This window comes from Peromyscus leucopus, chromosome 3, assembly GCF_004664715.2.
Source record: "Peromyscus leucopus breed LL Stock chromosome 3, UCI_PerLeu_2.1, whole genome shotgun sequence".
Classification (NCBI taxonomy): domain Eukaryota; kingdom Metazoa; phylum Chordata; class Mammalia; order Rodentia; family Cricetidae; genus Peromyscus; species Peromyscus leucopus.
In genome coordinates, this window is record NC_051065.1 from 63,514,858 (window position 1) to 63,536,198 (window position 21,341).

Consider the following 21,341-nt stretch of genomic DNA (forward strand, 5'->3'; position numbering starts at 1 on the left):
TTCTCCTGAGCTCCACCCCCAGTCTCTCTTTATGGGATGCACTGAGAAAATCACTTCAAAGTTAATTAGTTAGATTGTCAAGTGAGAAGGCTTAATGGCCCTAAAGTTAGGGAAATAAGGTCCAGGAGTGTTAGGCTTCACAAAAGAGCAGAGTCAGCATTGCCAGAAGGGGCTGAGGGACTCGGTGTGGAATCTGCTCTAGGGACAGGTGGTAAGTGCATGATGGGAATCTTCTACTGATGAGACAGAGATTGTATAGAATAGAGTGGCTAGAGCAGCTTCTGATTGAGGGGATTGTTTGCCAAAGGCAATCTTGGACTCTGGCACAGGTAACTGGAGGCAGTGTGTTCAACTAGGGCTTAATGATGGCAACAAGATCAAGGTGGCGTGCTCAGTCTAGTTTACCTGCAGAGGGTTCACTATGTATCCATAAACACACCTGCCTCAGCCATGGGACTTCAGAGTGTAGAATTCCACACTGTGTCAAGTCATTGGTTATTTTCTCATGACCTTATTAGATGTGGAAACACTGCAGGGTTGGCTAAGATGCTGGGGTGATGAATATGTGTTTGGTATGAGTAACCTGTACAATACTATCTCTCCATAGAGTACTCATGGGATACTCACCCCATGCTCAATAGACATTACTGCATTCTAATAATTAATTGTGGACATAGTCAGAATCCAGGGTAAGAAAACTGTCATTGTTTTGAGTGTATTTGTCTCTGTCCTGCTTTTAGATGGATGAGAAAGGATGATGTGAAATAAACTCCACCTGCACTTCTTTCAGCCTGCAGATGAATGAGGCCAGCATTTTAGTTCCACAAAACAAGCCCCTGGTTATCTCTCATGCCTCTGGGCTGGAGGTGAGTCTGCCTTACAAGTGGTTTAATGAGGACATTTAGTCAGTAGACATGCAATGTACCACATGCAACTTTGTTTTTGTATTCTGCCTCCTTCACTGCCTTGTGTGAAAGATACAATACCAAAGCAGAGAGAGAGAGAGAGATGAGTAAACTTTAAATATTACTATGAGGGCACCCAGAGAGTTGGCTCCATGGTTAGGAGCACTGGCTACTCTTGAGAAGGACCCAGGTTCAGTTATCAGCACCTACCTGGCAGCTCACAATAATCTCTAACTCAGGTCCCAGGAGATCTGATGCCTGTTTCTAGCCTCTGTTGGGCTCCAGGCATGGATGTGATACACAGACCTACATGCAAGCAAAATACCAAAACACATAAAAATGTAGATGTTTAAAAAATATCAGAACCTGGAATTGCCACAGAATGGGTTGGTTGACAAACACAATGTCAAGGCACAGTGGTGACTTTATTGCTTATTCACTGGAGTAAGCTGGTAGACTTGTAAGTGTTCTGCTCAGGTGGCCATTCCTTCCTCAGAAATAGGCCCTCAGCCCTTACCATGTTTTCCATTCTTAGCTGAATTTCTCTAAACTGTAGACTATGCATGTTCTAAGCATGAGAGAAAAAGAAACGGAATGAAGCAAAGGCTGTGTCACTTTGAAGACCGAGCTTCTGTCTACACTGACTTCCATATCCCTGCCAGGGAGAAAGCGAACAGGTATTGGCTAATTCACTGGGGCTTAGCTTTGAGGAAACCTCGGTGACAGTGGCCATAGGGTTGTCTGAGTTTGCCCTAACTTAAGAGCCATTTTGTTGGTCTAAATGAGAAATATCCCCCTCGTAGTCTCAGACGTTTGAGCACTTGGTCCCCTGTTGATGTTGTTGGGAGGGTTAAGGGCATGCAGCCTTGCTGGAAGAAGTTCATCACTGGCCAGGCTCAGGGTGGGGGTTGTTGATAGCCTAAAGCTTTGAACCACTTCCTGCTCATTCTCTCTGCTTCCTGTTTGCAGTTCAAGATGTGAGCTCTCAGCTTTCACCTTCCTGTTTCAGCCAACATGCCTGCTGCCTGCCACCAAGCTGTCTCCATCATTATGACCTCTATTTCTTTGGAACCATAAGCCAAAATAAACTCTTTCATCTGTGAGTTGCCTTGGCCATGCTGCTTTATCACAGCGACAGAAAGGGAACTGATGCAGCCATTGAAAATCCTTGAGTGATCTGAGGGGCAGCAGCTGTACTGTAGAAAAACGCTATGTTGCTCACTACGATTCCCAAGAATGGAAGGAGCTGGGAAGAGGGCAGGCATGGGGCAAAGGAAAGAAAGAGCGAGCTTCTCCTCTCTCCTGGCTGTGTCTCTTCAGCCAGACAGAATGTGATCTATTGTGGGGTGTTGCTTGCCCAGACCAGGAAAAAAAAAACACTAATGAATACCACTATATCTAGAAGCTCCAAATTTCACTGCCCAAACACACAATTTATCAGTAAAGCTGGCTACCCAACACTGAATTTTGTAACTTCTATATTAATTATCTAAGGATATATGTGGCAGGTATAGTAGGATGCTTCTGAAATGGTCCCATGACCCCACTGGAACTGAGCTGTTTATCACGAAACAGCAAGATCTTGGAGACAGTGTCATCTGCTATTCTACTAAAACAGACAGTGCACGGAATGGAGCTGGCTGTACAATGAAGATGACTTCTTTGCCAGTAGAAGAAAGTATTTGCAGCTTATAGAACAGCATGAAAGAAAAGATATGAATAAAATGATAACTGTGAAACAAACAAAACTCAGGGGACCCTGAGGTCCCATTAATATACCACGAGGCATGGCTTCTGCTCCAACACGATGACAGAGGAGCCATTGTGCCCACACTTACAAGAAAAACCCGCAAAGTCAGTAAATTTCTCAGATCCAGAAGAGAGTTGAGTTTTCAGGGCAAGTTGTCACCTGGTTAAAATCAGGATCCTTTCTGAAGTCACAGCCCAGCTCTGCTTAGGTGGAGCAGAAGCTTCTGGAGACCAACTCCGAGATGTAAAGATGGTACCAGGATTCTCCAGGGGGTGCCATGGTATGATGTCTTGGGTGGACTCACAGCCTCGGGGATCTTTCTGAGACCCCACAAGGTGCTCACAAGGGAGAGCTAGGAAAGTGTTGCTGTGGCTCTAGAAGACAGGAGGGCTGGGAAGATGCTTGGTGGACAAAGATCTATGACAAGCTCAAGGATGTGAGGTCTGAACCCCAGCACCCACACAGAAGCTGGCCACAGTGCACATCAAAGTCCTATCACTGACAGCGAGGAGACAGAGATGGGCAGATCCCTGAACCTCACCAGCCAGTTACCTCCAGGCTCAGTGAGAGACCCTGTGTCAAAATATAAGGTAGGGAATAAAAGAAGACATCCAGTATTGACCTTTGGCAGATGAGTGTATCCCATATTCCTATGGACAAATACATCATCATACACACAAAATACATTTTAAAAAGAAGGCAAGGAGGCAGTCATTGTGATAGGCACCTAGAGGATCCTTGAAAGAAGAGACCTATTTTCCAGGTGATAAAAGTTAGACCAGACACTCAACCTTCCTTGAGAGGGTAACACTTCCTACTCTGGATTCCAGAACCCTGCCTCTCTCTCCAAAGTGGTAAATAAAACCATGACCAATGAAGATCGCTGGCCCCTCAAATGCTGAGATATAATTACAGGATGAGCGGGTGTTCCCCCTATGCCACACCTGATACACATACCCAGTTCTGGAACCCATACTAGGTCCATCCCATAATGGTCTTCTCAGCTGAAAGACATGGTCTTTCTCTGAGGAGTATGTATGGAAGCACAAAGCCAACCTGAGAAACCAAATAGAGCTACAGGGACTTTGAAACCCCTCATCAGCAGACACGAGCATTTGATCCAGCCTGTCAGATTAATAACAAAGAAAACACCCACAATAACATTTGTTCATCATACTTGCTGTCTACCACAGCACATCTGGCCTTCAAAGGAAATTAGTTTTAAAATATTTTAGATGTATTTATTTTATTTTGTGCATATAAGTATTTTGCCTGCATGTATGCGTGTGCAAAATGTGCACACAGTAGCCATGGGAGTCAGAAAAGGGTATTGGAACCCCTGAAAATGGAGTTGCAAATGGTTGTGAGCCACTTTGTGGGTGCTGGGAATTGAACCCAAGTCCTCTGTAGGAGCAGCCAGTGCTGTTACCCACTGAGTAGTCTCTTTGGGCCCCTTCCTTGGAAATTTTAAGGTATGACAAATTGTGAGGGGGACAGAAGATACACAGCAAGCATCAGAGCAGACTCTGGTGTGATGAGTATTTATCCTATTGGGCTTTTTTATTTTGTTCTTGTTGTTGGTTTTGATTTTCATTTTTGTGTTTCTGTTTTTGTTTCTGAGAGAGAGAGAGAGAGAGAGAGAGAGAGAGAGAGAGAGAGAGAGACTGAAGTTGGGTATAAGCAAAGTAAGGACTATCTGAGAGGAGTTGGGGGAGAGGTAAACATGATTAAAAGATATTTTATGGAAATTTTTAATTGAAAACAACCACTGAGAGAAATGAAGAATGTCTTTAGCAGGCTCCTCTGTAGAGATGGCAAGCCCGAGAAAATCACCAGGGGCTGGAGGACAGGTCAGTGGGAACGCAAAGATGTAAACATGTATATTTAGAATTCCAGAAGGGAAGCCCAAGTGAGGAAGAAATATATACAATAATGATAACACAGAAACTTTCAAAATCAATAACAGACATAAAACCACAATCCAGAAAGTACAGAGAATATCAACTAAGACAGAAGAGACAAGTCACTTCAAAACTGCAGGAGACTGAAGATAAGGAGAAAAATCTCAAAAGAAGTTATTGGAATCAGAGAGGGGGGAGGGGGAGGAGATGAAAAGAGAGAGGAGAGGAGAAAGGGAGATTTTTTTTCCAGCTGTAAAGAAAAAGTCATGTTGGTTGTAAAACAATGGATACAACTGACCAGTATCACATTGAGCAAGTTAAGTCAAGACTCAGACAAATACTGCCTGTTCTCTCTCACCTGTACACCCTAGATTTTGTATATACATATCATATAAAATCATGTATGTATATTTGACATAAAAGTAGAAGCAAAACTGTCTAGAGGAAAGGAAATTAATAGAGGAGGAGAAGAGAGATGAGGGAAGGTGGGGGATGGGGATGATTAAACTTTATTATGTATTTATATGAAGAAATGTCCCCCATTAAATGTGGTGCCGTGTACAACAACTATACATCAATTTTTAAAAGGTGTAAAATAAGTTAACATTTTCTACACAGGAGCAAGTGTAAGGATGACATCCAGTTCCTCATCAGGAACCAAGGGCACAGAAGGAGGAGAGTGAAAGACAGACATCAGTAAAGAGATGGAGACCAAAAAAGCACAAGCTTGAAAAACAAAAGTGAAGGGCTCTGGGAACCAGCCACACAGACCCCCACAAGCAGGAGCCATTTAAAGATGACAAAATCAGAAAGAGTGTGCAAAAGAAAGAAAGGTTAAAAAGAATCTTCCTTTTTTCTCAGTCGGTGCTAAAGCGAATTGTTCAACATGGGCATGGAGTGTGTGTTGATCTGTTTAGCATACAGTTAGGTGGAAGAGCCACAGTGATAGCAATGGAGTTTCTGTTGTTCTAGGGTTGGGTGGGAGCACTTACTGTGCACTCTGGGCTTTCCAAGGCTGGCTTTAAAACAATTGCAAAATGAATGTGGTTATATGCTAAGATAGAAGAAAAATGGAATCACATAAAATGGTCAATTAAAACTAAAAAATACAGAAAAAAACAGGTAAAACGGAGAGCAAATTTGTAAAATCAGTTAAAACCCCAGGTAGATATTAATCCAGCATATCCATGACACTTTCAGTGTAAATGCCTAAAGACAGTTAAAAGACAGAGGTTTTTAGAATGGGAAAATCCAACTGCACATAGTCTACTGTAAATGAATTAGATACATGCCTGGATAGCTGAAGGGTTTACGAAACCACCCTCCCTGAGGGACTACTGGGGGAGTTGTTGGGAGAGGGGTATCATTTTCTCCAGTGGTGTAACCATGGATAAGTAGTTTATTCTCCAGGAAATAACATCCAACCCTGCTTATGCAAGCAATGCTGATTAAACATAGTGTTCTACACACTAAAAAGATAGCATAGTGGAGGTGTCTCCTTAGGGAGAAGGGTTTCTGTAGAAGAGGAAGGGTTATGAGATGTCAAGAAAGGGTGATGGAGACAAAAACAACTGAAACTCATTATATATATGAAACTTTAAACTTTTATTTTTATTTATATGTATGAGTGTTTTACCTGTATAGATGTCTGCATGCCATGGTTATGCTTGGTGCCCACAGAGGCCAGAAGAGGTCACTTGACTCCTGGAACTGGAGTTAGGGAAGGTTGTGAGTTGTTATATGGGCATAATTGAGCCTGAATTTTCTTGAAGAGCAGCTAGTGTTCTCAACCCCTGAGCCATTGCTCTGGCCTCATAGGTATGAAAACCTAAAATAATTAAATAAAAATAAACTCATTAGAAATGCAGAGAGGTCAAAGATAAAGGCATAATGATATATAACCCATGCTAACAGTGATTTAAAAAAGTTTCACAGAACTGTGTTAAACTTGAGCAAAGCAACAAAAATTATGAAGAAAAAAAATCAGGTTCATACATAATAGTAACAGGGTCAGTTTTCCAAGAACACTCAATCGTTCTAAGTATTTGTCCATCCTGCAGCAGCAAAACCATTCGGCATGATGTAAAAGCTGACAGAACTAAAGAGAGAAACAAATTTACTGGTGTAGTCTTTCAGTAATTGAGAGCTCAGACCTGCAGAAAATCAGTAACGATACAGTTGATTTGAAAGACTATCAATCAGCTTGATGTTTTGACAGGTCTAGAATACCATACACAAAAGAACATCACAAACATTCTTCTCAAACCCCCTTAAGACATCCACCAAGGTAGGTTACACTGCAGGTCATTAAATGAATGAACAATGGGGAGGGACCAGAAATCCTACAAAAGCTTTTCTCAGATCACGGAGAAATTAAATGAACCTAGAAACAGAATGATGGCTGCACAATCCCCAAGTATCTGGAGACTAAACCCAATTCTAGGGCCAGTAAGATGGCTCAGCAGGAAAAGGAACAATATTACTCAGCAATGAAAATAATGAACTGGTGAGACATGCAATAATGTGCTGGATCTCAGAAACGTGTCATTCTGTGAGGGGTTCACAATGTAGACTCGTTTACAGAAGATTCTAGAACAAGTGGGACCATTTACAGTAACAAAATGAAAACAGTTATGTACTGGGGAGATTATGGAGAAGAGGCAATCTGCACCCGTGTGTGGGATGAGTGGGCTAATTTTTATTGGAGCATTGGCTGTGAAAGGGCTTGTACCTGTCAAAACAGATGGTCGTTTTACTCTATGCACATTACACCACAAGAGAAAGAGCAGAAAAGAAATAAAAGGAAAGACTTGGAAAGATGGACTAACCCAAAATCCACTTTGCAGGAACTTTTAAGAAGAAATCTGTCTGCATCATGGAATAAGAATGAATTCTGTTTCCCTAAAATGTTAATTGGTTATATCAAAATCCAACATACCTCCACGAAAATTCACGAGACCGGTTTGACAGCTTTCTGGCCTTTTCTTTTGCAAACCTCCAAGCTTGTAGATAAAGCCTGCTTCTGAAGGGCAACAGGACCCAGGCCGGAGTTCATGGGGAGTCTCAGGGCCACTGTCAGCTGCCTGCCTGATCCTTCCCAAGGCTCTGTCCCCCCAGAGTCCCTGAGCTTGGAGTCCAGAGGGTGTGGGGGAGAAAGAGAGGTGCTGATAATCACATGTGAACCCACAAGTCAGGACCCAGGAGTAGACGAGGACCGGCAAGAATGGACACGAGGAACCGTGCGAACTATGGTGAAGCACCGTGAGTGATCTGGCCAGGAGCCCATGCCACTGTCTGCCCTGCTGGACCCCTACTGCAACGTCCAAGACCTTCCTTGCAGCACTAGTTCTCCGATTTGGCCATCTTCCTTGGAAAGCAGCAGCTGCGAAACTTCCTTCAGAGATGCAAGAATCAATGAAAAACTTTGCTCCAAGATTCTCAAGTGGAAGTGGCAAAGCAGATTCGGCCCCAAACCAAGCTCAGCCCGCCGCAGTGCTCCACGGAACTGCTTTTGAATGTGAAGATATAACTAAAGGGGGTCATACATACTAAGTTGGAACTGAGCACAATAAATAAAGAGCAGAAATAATTTCAACAAATAACTGAAGACCCCCCCCCTCCCAGCTTGGTGAACCAATGGACTTACCGGAATTGCTTACATTATGGATGACTGACTCAAAGGCAGTTTCATCCTGTACTACTCTGTGAGCTCATGAAAATAGTACATGAACTTGGAAGGGGAACATGGCAAGGGGTTGGGGCGGCGGCAGAGAGCGGGAGGGGAAGCGAGGGTTAATATGATCGGACTAATTGGAGCTTTAAGAGAACTCACCCCTTTTCACTGTTAGAGGGGTGCCTAAGGAGTGGGTTTGTACCAAACCTAAGTGCCTAAAGGCTAAGGGTATTCTGGACCTCTTCTGAGCCTAGTCTTCCTGCACACTATGTGCACCATCCAATTAAGGATTTTGGGTTCAGAAATGAAAGCTGAACTCTGTGCCTTGATATTTCATCCAGATTTATTCAAATCCAACTAACCATCGTGAAAAAAAAAATTTGGGAAAAAAAAAACGCGAACATCTTGCTCATTAATACAGCTGTACCCAAGTGTGCTCTTGGCCACAGTGCAGGCTGTGGTTCTAAGATGTTGCAATGCAGTCTCACAAAGCCTCTGCGCTTTCTTAGTTTGTGTGCCTGCATTCTCAAGGGCGGGGATTACACCCACCTGTGTCCAAACGCTGCCTAATTAAACTAGGACTACATCGGTGGAAAAAGAATAAAATAAAAATGAAGTAAATGGGGGAAGGATGGGTGGCCAACTGCAGAAAACAGTAGTGTGTCCCCTGCCCTCCTCAGTTACCGCCCCAGTGAAGTGGATGCTGGGCAAAGGAAGCCCACCTGCTTTCTGAGCGCAGGCATGCTGGGTGGAAAGGAGCCTGCATCCCTCAGCTGTGGTTTTTAGGAACCTTGCCAAGGATCCCCGAGTGTCAGCCCTGCTCTTCCTCCGCCCCCTCCACTTTCTCGCCTTTGCCAGTGCAGTGGCTCCTGGTAGAACCTCGCATGCCACCTCCCGACCATCCCCGGGGTTGGCGCCCGCCCGGAGCAAGGAGCAGGAGCTGCAGGGGAGCGCGGCCCCTCGGAGTTGCTTTTTCTTAATTAAGCCCTCGCGGAGGGGCGTGCCAGGATCTGCACCGTCTGCACTTGCAGTCCTGACTGCTGTGGGTCTGGAGGGCCTTGCAGAAACCCCGCTGGAGCTCAATACCACCCCCTGGGGTCCTGGCCCTGTGGCTTTGGCGGGTGGCATGTGAGTGAGCACGCAGTCTTGACTTCCCCGCCTCTGGCGCAGGGCAGGGCAGCGTGGACATCTCGCACTCCCCACCCAGCTTCTCGCCCCTCCTCAAGTCCTCTTGGAGCTGCTCCCACTTCTGGTTTGTAGAGACCTGGACTGTTTCCCAGCAAGGCAGCCCTGGGCAGAGCGCCCTCAGAGCGCCTGGCGCCGGCCAGGGCTCCCTCCAGGGTGCGGGCTGCTGCTCCGAGGGCTCTGGGCTGCGGATCCCAGGACTCTGCCCAAGGGAGCTCGCAGAAGCCTGGAGTACAGGTTCGCTACTGGAAAAGGAGACCGCCTGGCACATCTTCCCCTGAGGCGCGCATCTGCATCGCCAGCATCCACTCTCCCACGAAGTTTGCAAGGTAGAGGATCCCAGATCCCCAACTTCTTGCGAACATGAATCAAACAGCTGGAGCCTCCAACAACGTCAGGTGTCCCCCGGGGAAAGGCCATAAGGTAAGAGACCCGAGTCGGAGGGGAGGGGACTGTTGTGCACATCTGAAGAGTGGCTCGAGATTCGCATGCACTAGGAACTGCCATGCTTTCCTTCCCAGCACCAGTGTCCTTCAGTGGCGACAGTAGATGAATGGCGTGGATTCTCCAGGATGTGTGATATTTAACAGACCAGGAAACAGCTAGCTAGCTCCGTGTATGTGACTGCTTCGGGGGTACCCTGGGCTTGGAGATGCTCTGTTGCTGGTCTTCACTGGTTCAGGTCTAGTGAATGCAGCTGTTTGCCTCTATTAAGTTTTCCAGGAGGATAGGTCTGCAGGAGGCAGAGCCCCTGAATCAGGTCTTCCAGACTGGAACTCCCAAAGAGAGTTTGCGCTCTTGTCGGTGCCACAGGCACGTGCTATGTTAACTTTAATAGACCAGTGTGCGCCTGCAATTATTCCTAGGAAACTAGCGCAGTTCAAAGAAAGGGGTCATTCGGGGTCTAGCAGGAGCCTCCAGAAGCTAGCACATAGGGTCAGAGCTTGGAAATATCTACTTCCCACACTCAAGGGTGCAGATCCAGATCCTTCCTGTGCCAGTCTCCAGCTGCAGTCTTCCCTTGGTGGCATCTAGTCACCTGTGGTTGTCTTGTGAGCGGTTGCAAGCAAATTGCTTAGCTGGATACCCAGGAGAGCACACACCAATACATGTGCTACTGTACTTGCCAAATGTTTCAAAGTGTTTAAGGTAGTTTTTAATCTAAAAGCAAATACTTGGAGTATTTGTTATGCTGTCTGGATCGAAGCTGTCAGCCTTTATCTTGTGTTTGCTGTGCCTAAACTTACATATACATTACAGACATGTGGCTATGGGCATGTCAGGATAATGTTGCCATAACTATCTGCTTGGTGGATTTGGGAAGTGGGGTCAGGGTTAGTAATGACATTGGGCTCATTTGGCGGCTAAGGGAAGCCATGATCTGCTACATTGATATAAGAAGGAGTTATGGCCATAGTATACTTTTATTTCAGATGAATAGTTAGCTGTCATTTTCCCCTTATCAGATCTGGCTGAAACATTTTAATCAGCAGATCATGTGACTCACCTTTGTTCTCATGAACTATGATCTGATCAGTTCCTGGTTCCACATTTACCTTACTTAATATCCAGAGGAAATGTCTTTTAAATCCGTAATGGCTGACATTATAAGATTTTAAGTTAAAAATGATAAAGTTTCACACATTGGTGATTGTATAGTAGAGACATCTGTGTGGTTCAGAAGATCATTCATTAATTTCTTAACAGAAAAGGAGAAAGATAGAAAGCCTTTGGTTCCACTGGCAAAGTGCCTTTTTGGCAGAATTGGACTGCAGAGTATCGACACCAATAAACTCTTCTGGGAAGTGTTGGAACACATACCACCAGCACTTAGAAGGTGCTAGATAGAGAACCCCTTAGTCACAAGTCAAGGATTGGCCCATTCATTTGTGGTGTGTCAACACAACGTTCAGTCCACCAATCCCATTACCTCAGCAGTAAGTCAAGATTAATCCATCATTCATGTCAATCAGTCAAATGCAACTCTGTGCTACAGCCCAAGAACTGAGGCGCTAAGAAAGATCTTAGGTGATGTTTACTCTCTTCAGAGTTCCCAATAACCTACCTTTTATGACCTAAAGTCTGTGGTGGCTCTCCACTGCCAAAGCCAAGGTGATGTTAGCTAAGGAGAAAGATGGTAGGTCCTGTTCTTAGAGAAGAGCCCCGTGTAGGGTGCTGTCTTGAAAGTGTTTTACAGGGAGATTGCAATGGGAGAAATGAGGATAATGGTGGGCTGGCGCCCTTCGTGAATTAACAACAAGTCAGCAGAGGGTCCTAGCTGTCAACAATGTGCAATACTGTTTGTACTATATGTGATTTAGGTTACAATGTTTCTAAATAAAATAAAATTCAATAATATAAGCTTACTTTATTAGAAGTTTGAAAGAAGTTGCTCCCACTACACCTGCTGCTCTGAGTCATCTTGGGAGATGACCATGATGGACTCGCTTGATCTGACATCATTCATCCACTAATAGAAATAAACCACCTTACACTGGCCAATCTGTTAGAATTTGTTCTTGCACAGACAATTTTTGTGTGTGTATTCCTATGTGCATGGTGCATTCATGTGATTGTGTACGAGGAAGCCAGAGATGACTCTGGATGTTGTTTCTCAGTCACCATCCATGTTTAGTCTTTGAGACAGTGTCTCTCGCTGGTGGAATTCTCCAAGTAGGCTAGGATGGCTGGCTGGTGAGCCTTGGGGATAGTGGTTCTTGACCTTCCTAACGCTGGGACCCTTTGATACAGTTCCTCATGTTGTGGTGACTCCCAATCATAAAATTATTTTCATTGCTACTTCATAACCCTAATTTTGCTACTGTTATGAATCATAATGTAAATATTCTTGAAGACAGGGATTTGCCAAAGGGGTCACAATCCACAAATTGAGAACTTCTGCTCAGAGATCTGTGTATATCTTCCTCAAACTCCAGTCTTCAGACTTGCAAGCACTTTCCTGACTCAGCTCTCTCTCAGCTCAGTGCAGACAGTCCTGGAGGGGCACCTTGTCTTGTAGGTGGCTACTCACTGTTGGAGTTCAGTCGTGACAACATGAGACGTGTTGTCAGTAGATTTATTCTCAATTACTGACGGCTCAGGACTGAGAGACAAAAGCTCTTTGTTGTATCTTACATGCTCCTAAGTATGATACAATTGACCATCTGCTGAGGGCTCGGGAGGGAAACCATCATGTTGTCCTCTGCTGTAGGCAATCGTCACTGCTACAGAGAAGTGAAGTGAAGATGGTAAGGCCACATGGGATGATAGAGAAGTATTTTCCATGGGGTCCTAGAGTCACTCTTGAACTGGGTTGTGTCTGGGACTCAGTGAGTACTTATTAGCAACCAGGGCTAATTGTTGTGCAAATAGCCGAGTCTGGACTAACAGGGTGAGACTGCCCATGGTCTGGGTCATGCCACAGAATCCCTTGTGGTGTTATTGACTCCTAGAAACTTATAAGGGCTCTCCATTCTTGAGTGAAGGCAGCAAGGTTGAAGTTTTGTAGACAATGGGAAGCTTCAGTTCTGGGCACCACACTGTCCCCTGTTGTGGTGGCTTGAGTGAAAATGGCCCCCACAGGCTCATAGAGAATGGCACTCTTAGGAGGTGTGGCCTGGATGGAAGAAGTGTGTCGCTGGGGATGAGCTTTGAGGTTTCAGTTGCTCAAGCCAGGCCCAGTGTGTCTCTCTCTCTTCCTTTGAATCAGGATGTAGACCTCCTTTCTCCAGCACCATGTCTACGTGCACACTGCCATGCTTCCCATCATGATGGCAATGGACTAAATCTCTGAACTGTAAGCTAGCCCCAATTCGATGTTTTTCTTTATATGAGTTGCTGTGGTCATGGTGTCTCTTCACAAAAATAGAAACCCTAACTAAGACACCTACACAAGAAGTCGAGTCAGACAGCCAGTGGGAGAGAGTCCCAGGCAAAGAAGGACTTCCTTTCCTCCTCGGGGCTAAGGAAAAAACCATGGCTCTTATGGAGGATGTTTGCTCACAGGCCTGTCCAACCTGAGGCCCTAGGCTGCTTGAAGCTCATGAAGGCCATGGCTGTGGCCCAACAAAAACTCATAAACTTACTTAAAACATGAAGTATGTACACACACACACACACACACACACACACACACACACATTGGGTGCACATGTGGAGGCCAGAGGTCAACATAAAATGTCTTCATTCACTGCTCTCCATCTTGATTGCATTTCTCTTCATTTATTGAACCTCCAGCATTGACCCCGTAGCTCTCATTGGCTAGACTGGCTGGCCAGCAAGATCCCGAGATCTTCCTGTCTGAAACCCCAACCCCCTCATGCAACACTTGGGATGAAGACATGCACAACTATGCCTGGCTTTTCACTTGGGTGCTTGGGATATGAACTCCTTGGTTCCTTATGCTTGTGCAGCAAGTACTTAACCCACTGAACTAGCTCTCCAGCCCAAGGTTATGATTATTATTTGTGTAACTTGACTGTGCTGTTCTTTTAAAAATATGTTAAATTTATTATTGCATGCTTTTGAGACCCTTTTCCTTCTAATGGGCTGCCTTTTCTAGATTTAATGTGAGGGGATGTGCCTACTCTTATTGCAACTTGTTATGCCACATTTGGTCGATGGCCTTGGGAGGTCTGCCTTTTTCTGAAGGGAAATGGAAGAGGAGTGGATCTGGGGGAGAGGAAAGGTATGGGAGAGGAATTGTAAGAAGAGAGGAGGGAAGGGAAACTGGTTGGGATGCAATTTATGAGAGAAGAATAAATAAATAATAGTTTTCATACCTGGATACAATGTATCTTGATCATATCCCTCTTCTCCCTCCAACTCCCTTTCCTCTCAACTTCATGTTGGACCCCTCCACCTCGATGCCTCTTCTTTCCTTTATATAACCCGCTGGGTCCAAAAAGTGCCGTTTGTCTGGGCACAAATGTAAGGCCAACCACTGTGACATGAGCAACCTACTAGAAGCCACACCTCTTAGGAAAAGTTAGACTCCAGCACAGCAGCTATCAGCTGTATGGCTCCTCCGCTAGAGGTGAGCTAAGTAAGGATCCCTTCCCCCACCTGTGTTTGAAATTTAACTGTGTTTACCTTGTGCAGGTCTTATACGACTACTATGAATTTGTGTGTGCAAAAGCCACATCATATCCAGAGGACAGCATTTCTCAGAATTTCTTCCAGCAGCCTCGGGCTTTTAATTCATTTTGTCTTATCATCCATGATGTTCCCTGATCCTTGAGAAGGGGGAGGGAGGTTGATATTCATCTACGGTGGAACAGTCACAGTGTGCATGGTTCTTGAGTGTGAATGCTGTAGATGATAATGTCCTTTGGCAATGTCAGAAAGTTGGGCATGCCTGGCAGCTTTTCTGAAAGAGGAACTAGCTCGTGGCTTTGTGTTGTCAGTCTTACTTTAGCATCAAAGCAACGAATTGATCAGTCCTCTACCTCTGGAAGCCGTGGAGTTAGCCATCCAAGCTTGCTCATAGAAACTCAATTTTACCAGCACATCATGAAATTAGTTCACCTCTGTGCAGGAGTTTTATGGGGCTTCCATGTAGGAACTTCAATGGCTTCCAGGGGTCCAAGCCACTTACACGAGCCCCTGAGGGCTTCTGCAGTGACAGCCTTCTGTCTGCTGTTCTCTCCAGTCCCTGTCATCTCTGAAATGACACTTCTGAGAACTTTAACCAAGCTATTTACATTCCGCTTTTAGTGCTTATTTCACTAAAATGGGGTAGGTTGGGTAGGAAAGATGCTACCTGCTGCCTCATGTGTGTGTCACTTGATATGAAATGAAAAAACATCTATTAATGGAAACTGTTTTGGATCAATCAGATGCTATTTTGTGGAATCATGTGAACCTGTATTTTCATTCTTTTATGCCCTTGGAAACACACATATATGTACATATGGATTTTTACAGATAGAAGGACACATTTATTGACCAAAGTAAACTGGTATTACAATACTGCTAATAAAATTCCTGCACGTGTATCTACAAATGTACCTAGAAATGAAAAACAATGGTTTACTTCAAAATTACTTTGTCATATAGAAATGGGGTTTAGAAGAATCATACTCTCTTTTTTCTGGGTACAGTATTCGATCTAATATGATTTGCTTGTCTTTTGGCACTTAAAGAATAGTGTTCTACTGCATTCAGGTCTCATTTTGTTTGTTTGTCTTTTTCCTATTGAGACATGAAACTGGCTGAGTTCTTGTTCTCTGACTGGGATGTATCATCTTCTCTATCTGTTTTCAAGATTGCATCACTGTCTTTGTGTTTCCACACTGAACTGTCATGTGGTCAAGTATGACTTTGTTTATATTTACCCTGCTAGCAGTTCAAAGGTCATCTTGAATTTTCAAATACATCATATTTTGGAACTTTGTGGCCACTGTCTCCTCAATGTCTTTTTATCCTGTCTCATTCTTTACTTGTCAGGGTGACAAGTGTCTGTGTGGCTCTGTGGAACTCTGGGCCTCTTGTAAGAGTCTGTCTTCCAGGACAAACTGCTGCTGAGACCTTCTGTGCTTGCTTGCAAAAGTCCTTCACAATCTGGCCTGTGGGCTGTTGGCATTCTTCTCTGTATGGTGAGGTGGGAAGGAGTATGGGACCCTCATCTGATTGTCCAGTCATTTCTCCCAACCAGTTGTATGTAGTTCTGCCTGAGTTGCACTGGCTGCGGCATCTCAGGCATGGTAAAGTATAATATAGGCTGGGAAGACAGGGAAGGGTGCTCCATCTACACAGACCCAAGGGAGTCATCCTCTATGCTGGTGCAGCCTTTCCAGGGCAACTGTTTCTGGGTCACTGCCTGTCAGTCACCTTTCAGCCATGCTGTGGGAGGAAGCCTAGTGAACTCATTGGTACCACACAGCCATGCATCCCATGCCATGGGAGTAAGCCTGGTAAACTCATTGGTACCACCGAGTGGACTGTGGTGGAATCATACTTTGTTCTGTTGTTGGGATCTTGGGACGTGGGGGTTGGCATAGTTCCAATATCCCCCCCACCTGGGGGGGGGGGTCGGACCTGCAACAGACACTCATTAGATTATCCCTCTACTTCTTCTCATCTTTGGCTATAACAGTTGCTCTACCTCCACATTTAATGACTCTTGCTTTTCTTCTCTATTCTGCTGTCGGCTCACTCAGACATTTGCTTTTGATGCTACTTTTAAAAAATTATTGTAATTTTCACTTTGTTCCTTTTCCATACTCCTAATTTCCTGTTTGAAGCCATGATGCTTTTTCATCTATGGTAAGGACCCCTTTCTTTGATGAACCCCATTACAGCGACCAGTTGAGACCCTTGTCTGATAGCCCTAACATCCCAGTGTCCCATCTTTGGGATCAGTCACTGTAGACTGCATTTTCTCCTTGGGGATATATCATACATACGCCTCTTTCCTTGCCTTTAAAGTCCAACTTTATCTTGGGCATTGTGAGCATTTGGAAATTCTGGATTCTCTTAGGTTTCTCCGATGATTTGTTGCTTGTTCTTATGAATAATTTAGTTGAGTGGCAACCCAAATGCAAATGTTGTTCTTTCATCCTCACTTAGGTCACTGGAATCTTCCCAGTGTTTGTGTGGGTGCAGCTGGAGTCTCGGGAGGATCGAGGCTCAGCACTTGAGGTTGCTTTCCTCTTTTCTTAATTTGAGAACTCCTCTCTCTCTCTCTCTCTCTCTCTCTCTCTCCCTCCCTCCCCCCCCCTCTCTCTCTCTCTCTCTCACACACACACACACACACACACACACACACACACACACACACACGCTTTATGGCTTCTCCAGTTAGTGCACTCCTGTTCTGCCCAGAGTCTTCCATGGCTTTTCCTTTTGTGTTTCGTGTACAGATGCTGATATCCTGTGTGTGATAGTTCAACCAGAAATTATTTTATCCATGCTTGGCATGCAGCTGCACCTTTATCTTTCATCAGTAAACTTGGTGCCCAGGCTTAGCATCACATGCTCTGTAGGTCACACCCACCCTGGTCCTTGAGTTTCAATTACAAATCAATAACTCACAGTTTATTTCTTCCAATTTTTAGCTCAAACTTAACTTGTCTCTGTGACCTGGGGCTCTGTCCAGGGGAAGAATAGGAACCTGGGCTTCTTTTTTCCAGTGTGGCTGCCATCTACCTTCTCCTCAAGAGGAGACTTTGCTTAAATATTTGCTCACCTCTCCTTGCTGATCAGAGCTGGCTCTCTCTTCCCTTCCCTTTCCTGCTGGCTCTCTCTCCTCTCCTCTTCCATAGAGCTCACTTAGTCTAAAGGCTTCCTTTGTCATGCCCACCCCCAATTAGGAGCAGTGCTTTCTTATTGTTTTAGAATTTCAAGCATGCATATAATATCTTGACCAAATTCATCCCCATTTCTTCTATTTTCCCTCCTATCACTTTTTCCTCCCAACTTTGTGTGCTCTGTTTAAACTCCACCAGCTCCACTTAGTGCTGCATGTATATGCATGGGCTATATCTACAGGAATATGGGTAGACTCTCGGGACTGAAGAAAACCAGGGGTCCTTCCTCCAGCAGCCAGCAGTTGCAATGGTTTCTCAGGTAGGGATGGAACCGTGTGAGCTGGCTTTTGTCTCATTGATCTTGTGCAGGTCTTACACATGCTGTCACAGCTGCTGTTTGTTCATGTGTGTGACCACCCTGGCATGCTTGTCATCCCACCCTGTCTTGTTGTTGTCTCGTCCACATCCTCCTTCCTGTTTCTTTTTCTCCTCTCTTGTGACTCTGCTTGCTTGGATCCACAGAGCTTTTTCCTGCTGGGATGTCTCACTTGGTTTCTAAACATTTAGACCCACACTCCACTGAAAACAAGTAGCCTCCTCCTCTCCATGACATGGAGGCTCTGTCCTCCATTTCCAGACAGCTTGGTCACTATCTCCCTTTCTGGAAGGCCTTTTCTCAAATGATTAAATCATCAGCTGAGTCACAAGCTGCTCTGGGCCAAGAAGAGCTCAAGTGAGCTCATGGCTCCTCAATGATCCTGCTGTGACACATGATGTCTCTTCCCTCCCATCTCCTCCTTCCCCACATTGGCAGGAATACAATGTCTAACTGACTCCTCTAAGAAGTTTCCATTGTCACTTCTAGGCCCCGAGAATCAGCCCCCAACTTGTTCTTTGATTTTCAAAATCACCCTTTCTCCCTGCTCCGACCTTGGTCCCACCTGAGTCTGATTCCTGTGATTTGCTGATCCTAAGGGTGGCATCCGTCACCTTCTGTGGCAGCACCTGGTTCCTCTTGTGTTTGCAAATCTCCCACACCTAATATGGACTGTTTGAAGACAGGACCTGGTCTAGCAGGTCATTTCTCTCCATCCCCTCATTTCTTCAGCTGAAGTGATTAATGAGAGAGTCGGGGTGCTCTCCCATTGGCTCCCCACTCCATTCTTGCCGCAATTCCCCACACCAGACTGTTTTGTGGCTTCTCTGTCCTGCTGGAGGAAAGATCAAGGGTCACATCCAGCCTACACCAGACACAGGGCAGCCTGTTGAGTAGCCTGAAGATACCTCCCCAGTGGCTAGTATTACGAGAATGGATGTTGCATTCGGTGTGTGTCTTCCCCATCAACCTTCTTTATACTAAACAAAAAGTCTACTTGTTTGATCATTTCTGAAAGAAACAGGAAAGGGCACCATATAAATAAAAAATGTAAATTCTTTTTACTACCCAGGAACTAAATCATCCTGAAGGATTTTAGAAAGTTCAATGTGGTACATAAAAGATAAATTGCCTTAATGACTTCCAGTATATCAGTGAAAATCTATTTATGTTATTTTGGTTTTACATTTTATTGATTTTTAAAATTTTAATTGTCCCCATTTTCTGAGTTAAATGCATAAAATGAATATAAGCTCATGCATAAGTTAAATTTCCAGGAATAGAAAGCAGTAAATGAGTAGTAATTGTTTTCCTGGTTTTATTTGTTGGATTTTTTTTAAGTCAAAAGCTGAATCTTGAGTGTGCCACATGGCTGGTCCCTCCCCAAGGGCTTCAAAGTATGATTCAACCAGCCAGGGCTTGAAAATATTTGGGAAAATGTGTTTCCATGATATGGACTGTGAATAGATTGTTTCTCTTGTCATCCCCTACACAATATATCACCACAGCTATTTTACAATATTGATAGTGTGTTATGTACTGTAAGTAACCTAGAGATGATTTAAATGTAGGCAAATATTATACCATCTATACAGCTATAGATGGTTGGTGAATATCTGATGAGTGTTCCATCTGTAGGGGTCCAGGAATCCATCTATCTTATGAGTACCAACAAGCAATCACATTTTAATTATATCATACTTTGTACTGCATGAAGAAAACACAGTGGGATTTTATGGAACCTCCAAACTGGACACTATCTTTGCATGTGGGCTTGCAAATCTATTTAGTCAAGAGAGGTAGAAGAGTGTAATGTAACTCCTTGTTTGTCTTTTGCTGAGTATGTTAGGGCTTCAGAATGCTTGTCCTGTTTTCATATCACAGTGATCATGTGATATGTGCCCTCTCTATGATGACCTTCCTTTCTTATGAAGAGTCTAAAAAGAATATTAAGGAACTATAAGGCAAAGAAACATTAGTAATTTAAAATTACACCAGACCAGGTATACACAGAGCCACAAATATCCATGTTCTTCCTCGTATTTACGTATTTTGAGATAGTCTCCTGGACCTCACATGAGCCTCAAACTCTCTATAGAGCTAAGGATGACCTTTAAACTCCTGATCCTTCTGCTTCTATCTCCAGAGTGCTGGTGTTGCAGATGTGCACATCCCACTCAGTTATGCAATGCTGGAGACCGAACCTAGAGTTCTGTGCCTGTTGGCAAATGCTCCACCAATTGAGCTACATTCCCAGACCTTAAAATGTTTTGTAATACAAAAAATCTGACAATGCATGGGGCCATTGTAAAGCATCTTAACCGCCCATACATGGAGAGACTTGCCTCAGGATTGTTCCTGCAAGAGTCTGAGAGCAGAGAATATGGAAGGCAACAGACAGGACCTTGTTAGTTGAGCTGAGGGTCATGTTTATCACCTGTGACATCCCAGAATACTTAGTTCTGAGAGTGGAAGAATCCAGCTAAGCCTTAGGGGTCTATCAAGGTTTAATTCTATTAACATTCCAGCCTTCAAAGCATCCAGGCTCACTGATGGTCATTAGTGAATGAAAGCCAGAGCTGAGCATAGGGACCAAAGGTGGTTCTCTAGTGAAACATTCTTAGTAAGGAAACCAGTACCAGTGGGTCCTTCAGCCTCTGGAGTTCACTCAGTTGAAGGACATATCCAGTTGCCCAACTAGTCTCTTCGGGCGTCCCTACCACTGTCCTTTATTTTTCAGTGATTACCTAAATAACTACATAATCATATAAAGCACTTACGTTAATGAGGTTCACACTCTGTGTCTTAAAATCAATACCAAATACAGTGATAACTACTTCGTTTGCTCTTGAAATAACAAGACACTGGGAGACTGTGGTTAATAACTTAGTTAAGATATAATCAACTGTACAAATTCACATTGTACAGTCAGTAAGCTTTTGGGTGAGTGTGCACACACCCATAAGAACACTGAGGACATTAAGTATCATTCCAGAAAGTTCTAAGTGCCTTGAGATCTCCTTTCTGGCCCCCCTACTCTTCCACAGGAAAACATCACCTTTTCTTCAATTCTTATATTTTCATTTTCTAACATTTTCTATGAGAATGCTAAAGTGCAAGTACTTTTGCGACAACTTTCACTTAGTAGATTTTTTTCAGATATGTTCATATCATAAGCATGTGTCAATAGTTTACTTCAGGCCTATGTGCCTCACATTGGCCAGGTTCTGGATCTGAACCCTAGAACTACCACATAAATCATTTGTTTCAGAGTAATGTGGGATCATGTGTCTATACTGTGA

General features: G+C 44.2%; 1 protein-coding gene across 1 annotated transcript in view; it reads left to right on the plus strand.

The window, feature by feature from the left end:
- The first annotated feature begins 9,045 nt into the window (after window positions 1-9,045).
- The window catches only part of Dpp6 (dipeptidyl peptidase like 6), an 876,452-nt gene continuing 864,156 nt past the window's right edge, over window positions 9,046-21,341 (plus strand). Inside the window, exon 1 of the mRNA XM_037204345.1 lies at window positions 9,046-9,837. Coding sequence (XP_037060240.1) covers window positions 9,778-9,837 — 60 coding nt within the window. The 5' untranslated portion in view covers window positions 9,046-9,777. The remainder of the gene's footprint in view (window positions 9,838-21,341) is intronic.